This window comes from Serinus canaria, chromosome 12, assembly GCF_022539315.1.
Source record: "Serinus canaria isolate serCan28SL12 chromosome 12, serCan2020, whole genome shotgun sequence".
In the NCBI taxonomy this organism is placed as follows: domain Eukaryota; kingdom Metazoa; phylum Chordata; class Aves; order Passeriformes; family Fringillidae; genus Serinus; species Serinus canaria.
The window spans coordinates 15,598,234-15,611,186 of record NC_066326.1 but is presented as its reverse complement, the minus strand read 5'-3'; the positions used below and the strand labels follow the sequence as shown (position 1 = coordinate 15,611,186).

General features: G+C 57.8%; 1 protein-coding gene across 3 annotated transcripts in view; it reads left to right on the top strand.

Annotated features, from left to right (window-relative positions):
* CACNA2D2 (calcium voltage-gated channel auxiliary subunit alpha2delta 2) overlaps positions 1–12,953 on the top strand; it is a 211,223-nt gene that overhangs the window by 182,142 nt on the left and 16,128 nt on the right. For all 3 annotated transcript variants that reach the window (XR_007778670.1, XR_007778671.1, XM_050979402.1), the window contains exons 6-13: positions 4,219–4,357; positions 7,919–8,050; positions 8,274–8,331; positions 10,391–10,441; positions 10,600–10,699; positions 11,423–11,581; positions 12,060–12,167; positions 12,840–12,918. Coding sequence is in view for 1 of the 3 variants with exons in the window: in XM_050979402.1 (XP_050835359.1) it covers positions 4,219–4,357; positions 7,919–8,050; positions 8,274–8,331; positions 10,391–10,441; positions 10,600–10,699; positions 11,423–11,581; positions 12,060–12,167; positions 12,840–12,918 (826 nt within the window). In the remaining 2 variants the exon portion in view is untranslated. The remainder of the gene's footprint in view (positions 1–4,218; positions 4,358–7,918; positions 8,051–8,273; positions 8,332–10,390; positions 10,442–10,599; positions 10,700–11,422; positions 11,582–12,059; positions 12,168–12,839; positions 12,919–12,953) is intronic.

The window sequence follows — 12,953 nt, the reverse complement described above, 5'->3', positions numbered from 1 at the left end:
GGGTCCCCAAGGCTGTCAGAATGTTTGCAGAAGCGAAGTTTTCACCTTTCCCAGCTAGCAAGGACCATGGGGTTCATGTGGGGAGAAGTGTTGAAATCAGCAGACAGACTCAGTTGGGAGTCATAGGCAGAACAACACAGAAATAAATTCATTTTCCATCTTTTGTGTTGTGTTTGTGGCAGGGGATGATGCCTGTCAAAGCTGAGCCTGGGACATCCTGTACTCAGGTGGAAAACAGCCCAGCTGTGTGAAGGTATCCTGGCCCCAAGGGCAGCCCTCCAGCCCCCAGCCACCCACCTGAGGTCCTGGGGAGGGCTGAAAGCAAGGGGCTGATGGTGGGAGGCTCCGTGCCAGCCTCAGCCCCCTCTGGTGCAGGGGAGGAGGGGCTGCCCACTCACTGCTCACCCTGCTCACTGCTCACCCCTCTCACTGCTCAGTAGATGCAGCAAAAAGGGGAAGGAGGGGAGGGAAAAAAGCCCCTAAATGTCAGCAGCAGCAGATGAAGGGTGTTGGAAAATTTAATCTTCCAACTTTCTCAACTAATGTGACATTTGGATTTCCTCACGATAAGCTATCAGCCCCAGAAGTTTCTTTCTTTTGCCTTTTTTTTTTTCCTGTTTTTTTAACTTCACTCCTCTGGCTGGTAATTTAAAAATAAATGGTCTAGAAAGATCTCTAAACAGTACCTTTGGCAAAGATTAAAAAAAGCAAAGGGGGATAGGGGAGCAGGCTGGCGGGAGAGGCTGATTGTTATTTATAACCTGGGCTGCTGTAAAAGCAGGAATGTGGCTGGAGAACACATCATCTCCCTCCTCAGCATTAAATTACTGCATTTCAGGAAAAACTGATATATTTAGGGAGAAAGACCCTTCTGCACAGACCTGGAGTTTCTCAGCCATGTGTTGGGGGCTGGCATTTGTGTCCATTATTAGCAGAATCACAGGGTGATGATATGAATATTTCACTGGCCTTTCCCGAATGAGCATGGGTGGGTGCCCCTGGCAGAGTGAAAAGGCTGTGCTTGATCTCGGGGTGTGCTCCATCAGGCCCGGGTGGGGCAGGCCGGCAGAGGCAGGGATGCTGCGGCCGGATCAGCCTTGCGTTTGTCACCGGGGCTGCCATTTAAGCAGCCATCATTAGCTGTGATGGCTGGTTCCCATGGAGATGAGCAATGAACGGGGAGGGGGGGGGGGCTGCATCTGCGGGAGCTGCCGGGGACGAGATCGGCATCGCTGCCGCGCCAGGTCACATCCCCGGCTCCACCAGAGCTCCACACCCTGGGGACCACGGCAGTCCTAGTGCCAGGGGCAGGCTGGCTCTCCTCAGCCAGCACCAACCTGCGTGGTACAGAGGGCAGGTGACTGCCCAGAGAGTGGCAGCCTCCAGTAAAGCTGCTGGGGGGTGCTGCTGGTGCTCACTGGGTGTTGGGGCATCTCTGGGTTTGGTCCTGTCTGTCATTTTGGGAGACTGAAGAGAAAATGTGACTGACAACCCAGCTGTGAAAGCAGTGGAGGTGGCAAAAGCTCTCAGGGCGTGATGACTTCTTGCTGAAGCAGTAAATATGTATCATATTGATGTATTGCCACGGCGTCGATTTCTAATGGTGTGTAGCAAATAATATATTCAAACTGTAGCATCTATTTGTGTTGCGTTGTACATACTGTAACAGATAAATAGATGTTTCCAAGTTCTTTTGAAATGTAATGATGAGGAATGCTGCAAGATCTGGCTGGGGGCCTGCCGAGATGCTCACAGTTAAACCCATGTAAATTTGGGAGAACTTGAATCATCTGCTTTGCTCTAATTTGAATTGAATGCAGGATTTCTTCCCTCGGCCTTCCCAAGGTGTCTCTTTGTATCCCAGATCCTCCCCTCCCTGCCTGGGCTGGTGACAGCTTCACCTGCCTTCATGTGGCTGGAAATGAACCCCTTTCAGGGGCCAAATTCAACCTGGCTTAAACAGAAATAACTCAGTTGAGGTTGGGAGATTTATGGATAAAGGGCAAAGATAGCTTGGATAACATCAGCCCTTTCTGCAGGTCTGTTTGCCATATAGGTGTCAGTGATGCATGAAGTGCCCCACATATAGGTAGCTGTGTATTTGTCCCCAAGATCTATACATGTGCCTCTTCACAGCTCCATGAATGAGAGCAGCCAGACAGCCCCAAACCTGGCAGCATACAAATTAGCCCCTCAGAAGTGGGTGAGATCACGGAATAATGATAAACAGAGGAGCAGTAATTATATACAGTAGTTCCAGCTCCCATGAAGTGGGGAATAGCCATGCCAGAGTGAGGGAAAGAGGGAGGGTTGGATTTTCCAGCTGCTGGTGGTGACAGGGGCAGTGGATGAGCTGTGGCAGGGTGCCCTGCTGATCTGAGATGGGGAGGGATGGGGAGCTGTCACCAGGAATTTGCTGGGCTGAGGAAAAAAAGGGTTTAGTGTCAAAGCAGAGTTTTTGGTGCTGCAGGTGCCCTCAGGCCACGGCTTTATCCCAAAGCCTGTTTTCAGCAGGCACCTCTGTATCCTGTCTGGTACCTAGAGGTTTGCAGGGATGAAAATTGTGTGTGCTCCCCCCAGAGGGCTGAGCCCCATGAACAGCAGTCTTAGGGCCAGATCTGCTCTCCAGGTAACCCACAGCCTAGCACGTGGCTGGAGTGCCGGCTCTGCTGCAGCATCACCACTTTGCAGGGGCTCCAGCAGTCAGTTTTTTTGCCTTTTCTCCAGATTTACATGAAATTGAGAGCATAATCTGGATTTTGATCTCAGAGATGTGGCTCCGGGGAGTTGGGAACAGTCCCTGCCTGCCTCCTGCTTGGCTAGTGCTGCTGTAATTGAGATCAGCATTTTTCTGGGCAGCTGGAGCCCCCACACCAGGGCTGGCTGGGCAGTGTGGTGCACTCACAGCCCATGGGCTGGAGCTAAACCCAAACCTTGCATATCAATCCTGTTACTCTCCCGAGCTGTGGAGAATGGTTTGGCCACCCCTCTGAATGTCATGGGAATGTCACCACCTTAGTGTCTGGCTGGAGGTGTTGCAGGGGAGGTGATGTTTCTCCATGTCATCTGTGAAGGGGAAACAAGGAGGGGGCCAGGATGGGTGTTAAATGAGCTTCATAGTTTATTTCCCAAACCCGTATTTTTCCTTTAAATATATGGCTTTTCCTGTGAGAAATTCAGGTCTTTGTTCCCTGGGTTTTGTTAAGGGGAGCGTGGCCAGAGGGAGAGATGCTTGCAATGGCCACAGACAGCAGCAGGATGGGATCATCCCCTGCCCCTTGTGTTCCCTGGTGCCGTGGGTCTTTGCTGTAGACAGCGTGGGGCATCCCTTCAGGTGTCTATTCCAGTTTGGGCTTGCACTGTTGCCTGTCCCTGCCTGTGGGGGGATGGCACAGGCAGCTCTGTGTCCCTGCCCCTCTTTAGCAGGGATGTAGCTCCAGGAGCACAAAGAGCAGGTGCTGCAGCATCCTCCTCTCCCTCCTTCCTACCCTGAACATCTCCCAGCTGGCTGCAAACAGCCTTCCCCAGCTGCTAGGCTCGTGGCAGGGATAGGCAGCTCAGAGCCAGCACCTTTTCCAGGGTTTCTTTGCTCCTGGTGGGGTGGCAGAGGCAATTTCTCCAGCTCTGTAGGGAGTCCACCCCCATTCTCACTCTTGCCCACGTGGCCCCGTGCTCCAGCTCCCACCCTGTCCCCTGTCTGCAACCACCCAGCTGCTCTGCCTGCACCAGCTCAGCCCTGCCTGCCTTTCCAGAGGAATTTTACCCTCAGTGCCATGCTGGCAGCAGAGCTGGGGAATGGAGAGGAGGGCTGGGAAGGTAAGGGAGTGTGTTCCAGCACCAGCAGTGGGGAATTCGCCGTCTCTCCACCATAATTAAATATTGTTTGCATTGCTTATTGACAGAGCGCTAAGCTGCACTCCGTTTTAATTTGCTCTTTGATAGTTGCCTTTTGCTGCTAATTGATTTTCAAGGCCTTTTTTTGATTTTTTTTTCCTATGTCTGATTAAATACCTGCTGTGCTACCAAAGCTGGAGAGACAAGGGGTAACCAGTGTTCGCCTGTATGCCCACCCACTCCTGGCAGGCCAAATCTACAAGAGATCCAGCAGGGCTGGTCTCCCCCACAAAACATTTGGTGTTGGGCTTCAGGTGGAGGTATTCCCACATCCATGCAGGGTTGGAACCCTGGGTGACCCCATGCACTCTGCTCCTTCCCCAGGACGACCCCGATGGAGAAGAGATTGAGAGGGAGAAGTCCAACTCCTTGAAGCTGGAGTTCACTGATGATGACAACTTCAAGACCAAGGTTAACTATTCATACGCTGCTGTGCAGATCCCCACGGACATCTACAAAGGCTGTGAGTGCTCCTCCTCACCCTCTCCAATTCCTGCTGCCTGCCTGGGCATCCACCTCTCCTGCCTGGAGCACTGCAGCCCCAGGGACCATCAGCTCTGGGTGCCCCAACTGGGTCTTGGTGACTGGCTCCCAGACAGACAGGTAGTGACGCAAGGCAGAGTCACCATATCAGGATCGAGGTGACAATGTGTCCCTCCCCAGGGACTTTCAAGAGCTCAGCACAGGGAAAAGAGGCAGATTGGGGATTAGGAGTTATTGGGGAAGGGATGGGGAGCGAAGGAGAGGTGGTGATTATGGCCCAGGGTAAAGCCCAGCTTTTCCTACATGGCTCTGATCCTCCTGCAGAAGAGCCCAGCAAAGCTCGAGAAGGCTCAAAGTGAGCACCAGAGACGTTCAGAGGGATGGAGCAGCTCTGTGCAGGAGCCACTCCAGAGGCAGCACCAACCTGCTTGTAGGAGGGAGTGAGACGTGGCTGGGCAGTGGCAGAGGGTGAAGCAGGGATGCTGCCTGTCTTCAGCCTACTTGGGGCTGAGGTCATGGAAAGGGAGAAAAAGCAGCTGCAGTCCCGCAGGAAGGCAGCCAAGGGTGACTGCAGGACAGCGTGATGCCCCCCCGTAGCTGATTAAGCCTCTGCTGCAGGGGGGTCAGTCAGCCCTGCGGCCGTGCCCCTGCGGCTGTCACAGGGCACAGGCTGCTCCAGAAACGGGGATGGGCTGGTGGGCCAGCCCGGGAGTGGGCAGGGATGGATGGATGGATGGATGGACGGGCAGATGGCACAGGATATGCCACACCAGCTTCAGTCCCCACCGAGCGCTGTGACAGTCCCTGAGCTCTCAGATCTCTCCGGTACCTCGCCCTGCTGCGGTGGCACATGGTGACAGTCGGTCTCCATTTCCCTCTAGCGGCTGCTCGGCTCCGAGCTGGGACCGCTCCCAGCTGAGGGCATCCTCCAGCACCCGCCGGCCGCATCCTGCGCCCAGCCCCGGACGCTGCTCTCATGGGCGTCCCCAGTTGCCGCACACCACCGAGGCACGACTGTCCCCATACCTGTGTTTCAGTGGCACTTGCGGAGGTCTCCTGGGTGGCGATGGGGCCGCGCTCACGCAGCTGCCCCGAGCGGAGCGTTCCCGGTGCCCGGCTCGTTACGGGCACGGCCGCGCTGGGAGCCGCAGGATGCGGTGATTTCACCGCGGAGGCAGCGCTGGATTAGGAATTTGCAATTAGCTTTATTACCCAGCCAGCGCAGGGCAGGCAGCTAATGAAGCACATCGTGCGAGCCGGGTGGGCTGCGCGGGGTGAAATAACTCCTTCCTCCCCAGCTCTGCTTGCCAGCCGGGCTGGAGCCCCGGCACGGGCACATAAATCACCCCAGCCGCCCTGGGACAGGGCAAGCTGGAGAGGAACGCGCTCCAGGACCCACAGCTGCTCAGAGAGGGGTGCTGGAGAGGGGATGTGGCAGTGGGGGGTGACAGTGCAGGGACTGTCACCAGGCCGGGAAAGGAGCTGCAGGCACAGGCAGTGTGTGGGCACGGGGATCCGGCCAGGTCCGGCCACACCAGGGTGCTCCAGAGATCCAGGGTGCAGGGAAGGGTCTACAAGTGCTGCTCCGCTGAGAGTGGTTTGGGGTGGGGGCAGGGGGCTCCCTGTCCTGCCAGGGACAGCAGCGAGCGTGGCGGGTCCCCGCAGAGCTGTGGGCGGGAGCGGGTCCCGCTGGGACCGGTGGAGAAGCGCTATCGCTGCCTGGCACGCTGATTAAACCCTGCGGCGACGCCCGCCGCCGTCACCCCTCGCTACACACACAAATTACATCCTATATGTGTTTTATTTACTGTGCCGTTTTTAATTAAATATGCAATCGCTCACGGGCAGGGCGGGGCTGGGCTTACTCCGATGGGGACAGGGACGAGATGGAGACAGGGATGTCACCAGTGGGGCTGGCAGCTCTGCCCTGACTGAGAGGGACAGGAGCTATCCCAAGCAGGGACACAGCTTCATCACTCTGCACATGGTGAGAGAGTAGGAGCTGTATTTGCTCACAAGGATGATACAGGGGCTACATTCGTGCCTAGGGGAGGTGTAGGGGCTGTGTTCGTGCTCAGAGATAATAGAAGGGCTGTGTTTGGGCACAGGGACAATATGAGTTGTATTCAGTACAAGCAGCTGGTGTGGCTGATGGCCCCGAGGGTCTGGGTGTGTAGGTGCTGCCAGGGCTATCATGGATGTGTCAGGGCCCAGCCCGGGGCCCAGTTGAGGCTGGCAGCACTGTCCAGGGCTGCTCCAGGCAGGCAGCAGCGTGGCAGCCACTTCTCCAGGGAAAAACCACATCCTGTGTCAGAGCCAAACAAGAAATCATCCTCAGTGCCCAGATAACAGCACTGTGTGTGGGCACGCACTGAGGAATGGCTGGGGAGATACGGGTAGAGTAAATCATGGCTTGAAGGCACGGCTGCCTGAGGGAAAGACAATTCTTCAGCAGTCATGCTGGGATAGAGGGATCCAGGATCCATCCTAGGAAACCTACCCACATCCTGCCAGTGCCTTGGGACCACAGTGAAGGCTGGAACGGGTGATGACAGTGTTTCCAGAAGGGACAAGTGTGGGAGGAGGGCTTAGGAGAGCTAAATTTACTGCTCAGATGCACACTGGCTCCCCTGCAGCACCACACTGGGTTGTTTTGCCCAATGCCAAAGAGATGGGGTGCTCCTTAGAGTTCTTGCACCCCAAAAATGCATTGAGGGTCTCCCAGGAGGATCAGTGCCTGGTTTCAAGGTGCTGCTGGCTCCTTGCTTCTGCAGTGGCACCCACTACTAGTTCCTCCATGCTGCAGTCCTGGGGTAACCCAGCATCAGAGGTCATCGTGGGATTTCCCTCCCACAGCATTTGGGGTCCCCCTGGGAGCACAGGGAGGTGCCATCCCAGCTCCCTGCCAGCCAGCCAGCCCCATTCCTGCCACACCACACGACCCCCCCTGCACTCTGCCAGCCCCCCTTGATTAATCACAGGCTGGGGCTGCCAGCAGCTTATCTCGTGCTTTAATAGCTGAATAATTTAAAACTGCTGTTTGCCGGCATCTTAATTGCTTTTGTGTCAGGTGCAGGGCCAGTGGGAATGCAGAGTGGGCCTGAGAGGCTCCACACAGCCCGTGGGGACACCAGCCTTGGGCTTCCCAGCCGGTGACTGTCCCCAGGGAGTGAGGCTTGCACAGGGAGTTTTGCTGGGAAGGGAGTGGAGATGGCAGGCCAGCTGTCCCCAGTGATGGCTGTGTCTGCCCTGGGGCAGATGGGGACAGTGAGCACTCTGGGGAGCTCTGGAGAGTGGCTCATTTATCTGGGGACAAGGGACAGCAGGGTGGTGTTGGAGCCATGTGGAAGCGGGGGGGTCGAGGGGATGTAGGAGAAGCTGGAAAGCCCCCATGGGCTTCTTCCTGGGGCGGGGCAGAGGGGACACACCAGTTCCCATCACCTTCCTCCCTGCCATCACCTGGGGACACTGCAATCCCCATCACTCCTCAGCCCACCCCCAGCACCACCCACCCAGCCAGCCCTGTCTCTGTGTTCTGCAGCCACTGTCATCCTGAACGAGCTGAACTGGACGCAGGCCCTGGAGGATGTTTTCATCGAGAACCGCAAGGAGGATCCCTCCCTGCTCTGGCAGGTCTTCGGCAGCGCCACCGGCGTCACCCGCTACTACCCCGGTGCGTGCCAGGGAGGGGCCGTGGCACACAGGGGCTGTGACCAAGGGCAGCCCAGGCCCTTCCCACTGCTCAGTGTGGGTGAGCACCTGCTGGGCCTGGTGTGACACATATAACTGTGCTCTGCCAGATCCCTTTGGTGTGAGCTCCCCTGGGCATCTCTCCGCCCTGTCCCCCCCACCTCAGGACAGCCCTGCCTCGCTCACTGCCTGCCTTGTCCCCACAGCCACCCCATGGAGGGCCCCCAACAAGATCGACCTCTATGACGTGCGCCGGCGGCCCTGGTAAGGGGGTGCTGGGTGGGGAGGAGGGTTCTGAGCAATCAGCTCCCTCTCCTTTTCATTGCATTTGGACATGGCAAAGGGACACCGTAACACAGGCAGGGCATCTGAGCTGTGGCCCTTGGCTCCTTCTCCCCTTCCCTCTTCCTGGGAAAGCCGAGCAGGATGGAGAGATAAATCCTTGGGTGCAGATGAAAGTGTGGAGAGAGCCCAATGCCCCCTGAGCACAGCCATGGCTGCTGGCACTCAGTCCTGGCCAGCATTCCCATCCAAATGAGGTAACAACTGGCTTGGAAACCATGAGCTGGGAGGATGGGGAGAGGAATGGGCCGGCAGGAGCAGGCTGTGGCTCAGTGATAGCTCATCAGCCTGTTAGCCCACACCAAGTGAGCTGGGATTGAATGGGCTCCCCTTAGCCCAGCTGGAGGTGCTGGTTACTAGCTGGAGCTGGGGGAGCGACAGCCCCATCCTGCCCACACCTGCCTAAAACTGCAGACATGGAGAGGAGAGTGGGCACAGGACTCTGGCACACGTCCAGGGAGCCCTGTAGCCCAATGGATCATCCCCCTGCCCACATCAGGAGCTGCCCCCTCTCCTTGTCAGAAAATTAATGGCCCTGCTACTATGGTTAATTGCCTTTGATTGCTCCACATTAATTATTAACTGTTCCCTGCTGGGGTGTCTTTGCAGGTTATTACAGGGCAGGGACTGGAAGGCTGCTTTGGCATGGGGGCTACTGAGCCCAGCTAAGCCCCCTCTCTGCCCCATAGCCAGGCTGGCCACCTGGTTGTCCACCCTGCCATGTCCACCCTGCAGCAGCACCCTTCATGCTGGGGGACAGGACACCTGGGGGAAACCCTCTTTGGGGTACTCTCCTGCTCTCAGTGGGGCCCCAGGCAGGACACAGCCTTCTCTGCTCCAGGGCCACGACCCTGGCCGCAGCCAGGGGCGCCACTCGCCGCCTTCCCCTCTCCTGATGAATGGCCCCATTAGCCACAGCCGTCTCCTGCCGAGCCCAGGGTATTCATCTGAGCCGGGCAGCCCGAGATGGATGTGCTGCCACAGCCCATTACGGGCAGCATCTAAGTCGGGCTCTGTGCTGCACCAGCAGCCCCGCCCCGGGAGCAGGGCAGGCTCCAAGAGCCCCCTCTCACACCTGCAGGGAGGAGCCGCTGGGCAGTTGCCTGTCCTGCACCCCAGCACTAGAGGAAGCTGCTGGGGGATGCTGCACCCATGTCAGGAGGGCCCCATGTGCCAGCATCCTGCATCCCACCTGGGTAATCACTTGTAATTAGGGAACATCAGGCCCTGGGATTAACAATCGGAGCCTGCCCCTTCCCCAGTCCTCCCCAGTAGTGGTGAGTAATTGATACTAATAACACACTAATTAATTCACACGAGGCCCGATCCTGATCAAGCCAATAATGAGGTTCCCTTGGCCTTCAGCCAGGGCAGGATGAGGGTTTCTGCAGTGGCACGGTGAGGTGGGGCTGTGTCTGGGGTAGGATGGGTGCTAAGCACTGTGCCAGCCCCTCCCACACAGAATGGCACAGCAGGGCTGGGAGCAGGACCAGTTGTTTCAAGGGGTGAGGAAGGCTTCCCTAATTGTTTTCAGTGGGGAAGATTTACGAAGTGTTATTATTTTTCCTCCTTGTAGCTAAAAATAACCTAATCAGCCTGGCCTTTGAAGCTACCAGGGGGGTAAATAGCATCTTAATATGGATGTGTGTGTCAGCATAATCAGCACGCAGGAAAGGGCCCGCGATGATGGAAGAGTTTAGCATTTAGAGCTCATTAGCCTGACACAGTGTGGAGCAGCAGTCGCTGGCTGTCTGCTGTGCTGTGCTGTGCCACAGGAGCCACGTCCTCCCTGCCACCTGCCCACAGCCACCTCGTCCCTGCTCCTTGCCATGGGGTCACCACAGCCCTGGCTGCCCGGGGCTCCCAGCACAGCTCCCCAGTGCCTGTGCCCTGGCAGGGCTTCGCTCTTGGGCTGTGCCCAGCAGAGTCAGGGTGCCCCTGAAATTAGTCGACCCTGCTGACCCCGCTCTGTACCCCACAGGTACATCCAAGGTGCCTCCTCCCCAAAGGACATGGTCATCATTGTGGATGTGTGAGTACATGCTGGGGACCATGGCTGGGCCTAGGCCAGGCTGGTGACACAGCCTGCCAAGGTGCCACTGTCCCACCAGTGGCTGCAGGGAAGCTGTGGGGGTGGCACAGCCCTGTGCTCCCTCGCTGCCAAGCCCCCAGCCCCCCTGTCTCCTGCAGGAGTGGCAGTGTGAGCGGCCTCACCCTCAAGCTGATGAAGACCTCGGTCTATGAGATGCTGGACACCCTCTCAGATGATGACTATGTCAATGTGGCCTCGGTGAGTGCCATGGGGCAAGAGGAAGGGCTGTGTCCCCAGGCACCTCCCAGCTCTCCTGCACAGGAACCCTCTTCCCCCACGCACATCTGGCTAAGGGCTCTGCAGACAGACATGCCATTTTTTGTCTTCTTAACCACCCACCTGCATGTAAGCAAGGAGATGGCTGCTCAGGGAATTTGGCAGAGATGTTCCTGCATTATCCCAGCCAGCCACCTTCCGTCCATCACCAGCCACTGACACCCCACTACTGTGTCACCAGCTCCTGGCCTCACGCAGCAGTGGCCATGCCCCCGCATCTGCGTGTCACTGGCTGCCCCGCCCCTGTCTGGCCACCAGCAGCGGCACTAATTAACGTGTCTGGCCTGGCTCTGTTCGCTGGATGGCCGCTCCCCTAATGAATGGGCCCCATTGCCGCTAAATGAAGCCGCAAGTGAGAGGCAGCACCTGCTCCCGATGCCGGCACAGAGCAGCACAGCACGGCTGCTTGCACAAGCCGGGGCTCCTGCAGAAATGGGGGTGCAGACGAGCACCCACTGCCAGCACCTATGCCACAGCTCAGTGCTGGATTTGTCCCAAGGCAAACTGCCTCAGCCCTCCCTGGGATGTGGGACACGTCTGGGTCACCTGCTGCCCGTGAGAGCTGAGTGTGATCAGTGGCTTGTGCCTGCTGGGGTCTGCCCTGTCCCCTTTCTGTGACCCACTCCCCTCCATCTCACCCCGCAGTTCAATGAGAAGGCAAAGCCAGTGTCGTGCTTCAAGCACCTGGTGCAGGCCAACATCCGCAACAAGAAGGTGTTCAAGGAGGACGTGCAGGGCATGGTGGCCAAGGGCACAACAGACTACAAGGCTGGCTTTGAGTACGCCTTCGACCAGCTGCAGAACGTGAGCTGGGGGCTGGGCCGGGGCTGGGGGACAGGTGGGACAGCTGAGGGTGCTGGGGACAGGTGGGACAGCTCCGAGTGCCTGGCTGCTGCCCTGTGCTGAGGACTCCTTGTGCTCCTTCTCCATGCTGGGGGAGACATCCCACCTCCAGGCATGCTGTAGACAAGGTTTTGCTGGTGCTGCTCCCCTCTGGGTTATTAAAAGTCAGCAGGGCTGGGTGGAGGGGCCAGGCCCAACCAGACACCATGCCAGAGGCAAGATAAAGATGAATGGTGCTACTAGTGCCGAGTGGCATTAGCCACAACATCATTCCTCAGGTGGCAGTGTCCCTCCTGCCCATTCAGCCTGGTCAACCTCGCCCCAGAGAAATGGGCTGGGAAAAGAGGTGGGTTGGGGCCAGCCCTCCTGGCTGCATCCAGCCCTGTGCCCAGCACTGCTGGCTCCAGGTGTGGCCTCAGGTGCTGTGTCTGCCCCACAGTCCAACATCACACGTGCCAACTGCAACAAGATGATAATGATGTTCACGGACGGCGGCGAGGACCGAGTGCAGGACGTCTTTGAGAAATACAACTGGCCCAATAAGACGGTGAGAGGCCCTGGGTCTGGGTGCTGGGCTGGGGCTGCTCACCACGGAGGGAGACGGCTGCTCCAGCTCCATTGCTGCTTCTGCTCCATTTGCCTCCTTGCCATCCTCCCTCCCCAACAGCCTGCTCCTGCATGGAGCCACTGCCCTGCTCATGGGTTTGTAGCTGGCTCCCAGCTTGTGAAGGAGGTGTGGGACCAGGCACACCATAGGATGCTGGGGAGGGAATGGGACTGGTGGGCTCCCTGAGTGCTGGCCCTGAGGGACAGGCATGGGGACAGGGCTGCTGGCAGGCAGATGAACCAGCAGGAAGGCCCCAGTTGCTGCTCAGTGCCTGGAAACTTGTGGGGTGGGGGTGTTCTGGCCCATGTATCACCCTCAGAGACCCCTCTGGGACCAGTGATGCCCCAGAGCAAGGACCACTGAGGTGGGTGACTTGAGCCAACAGGGTGATGCTGGAGGGCAGGACTGGCTGTGGCCAGGCAAGGAGACAGGGACTCCCTTGCTGCCAGCACAGCCAGCACTTGCATGAGTCTTCTGCCCACTTTCACTCACTCTGTGGGCCGTGGCAGGCGATGCCACGCTGTCCCTGGGGAGGTTGTCATTGGCTAGGAGCACTGAGTGTTGAAAACAGGGGTGCCTAGTGGATGGCCCTCAGTGCAGGCTCTGCCACAGGTGCGGGTCTTCACCTTCTCCGTGGGGCAGCACAACTACGACGTGACCCCGCTGCAGTGGATGGCCTGTGCCAACAAAGGTGAGCGGGGCTGGCACCCCTGCAGTGGGCACGGG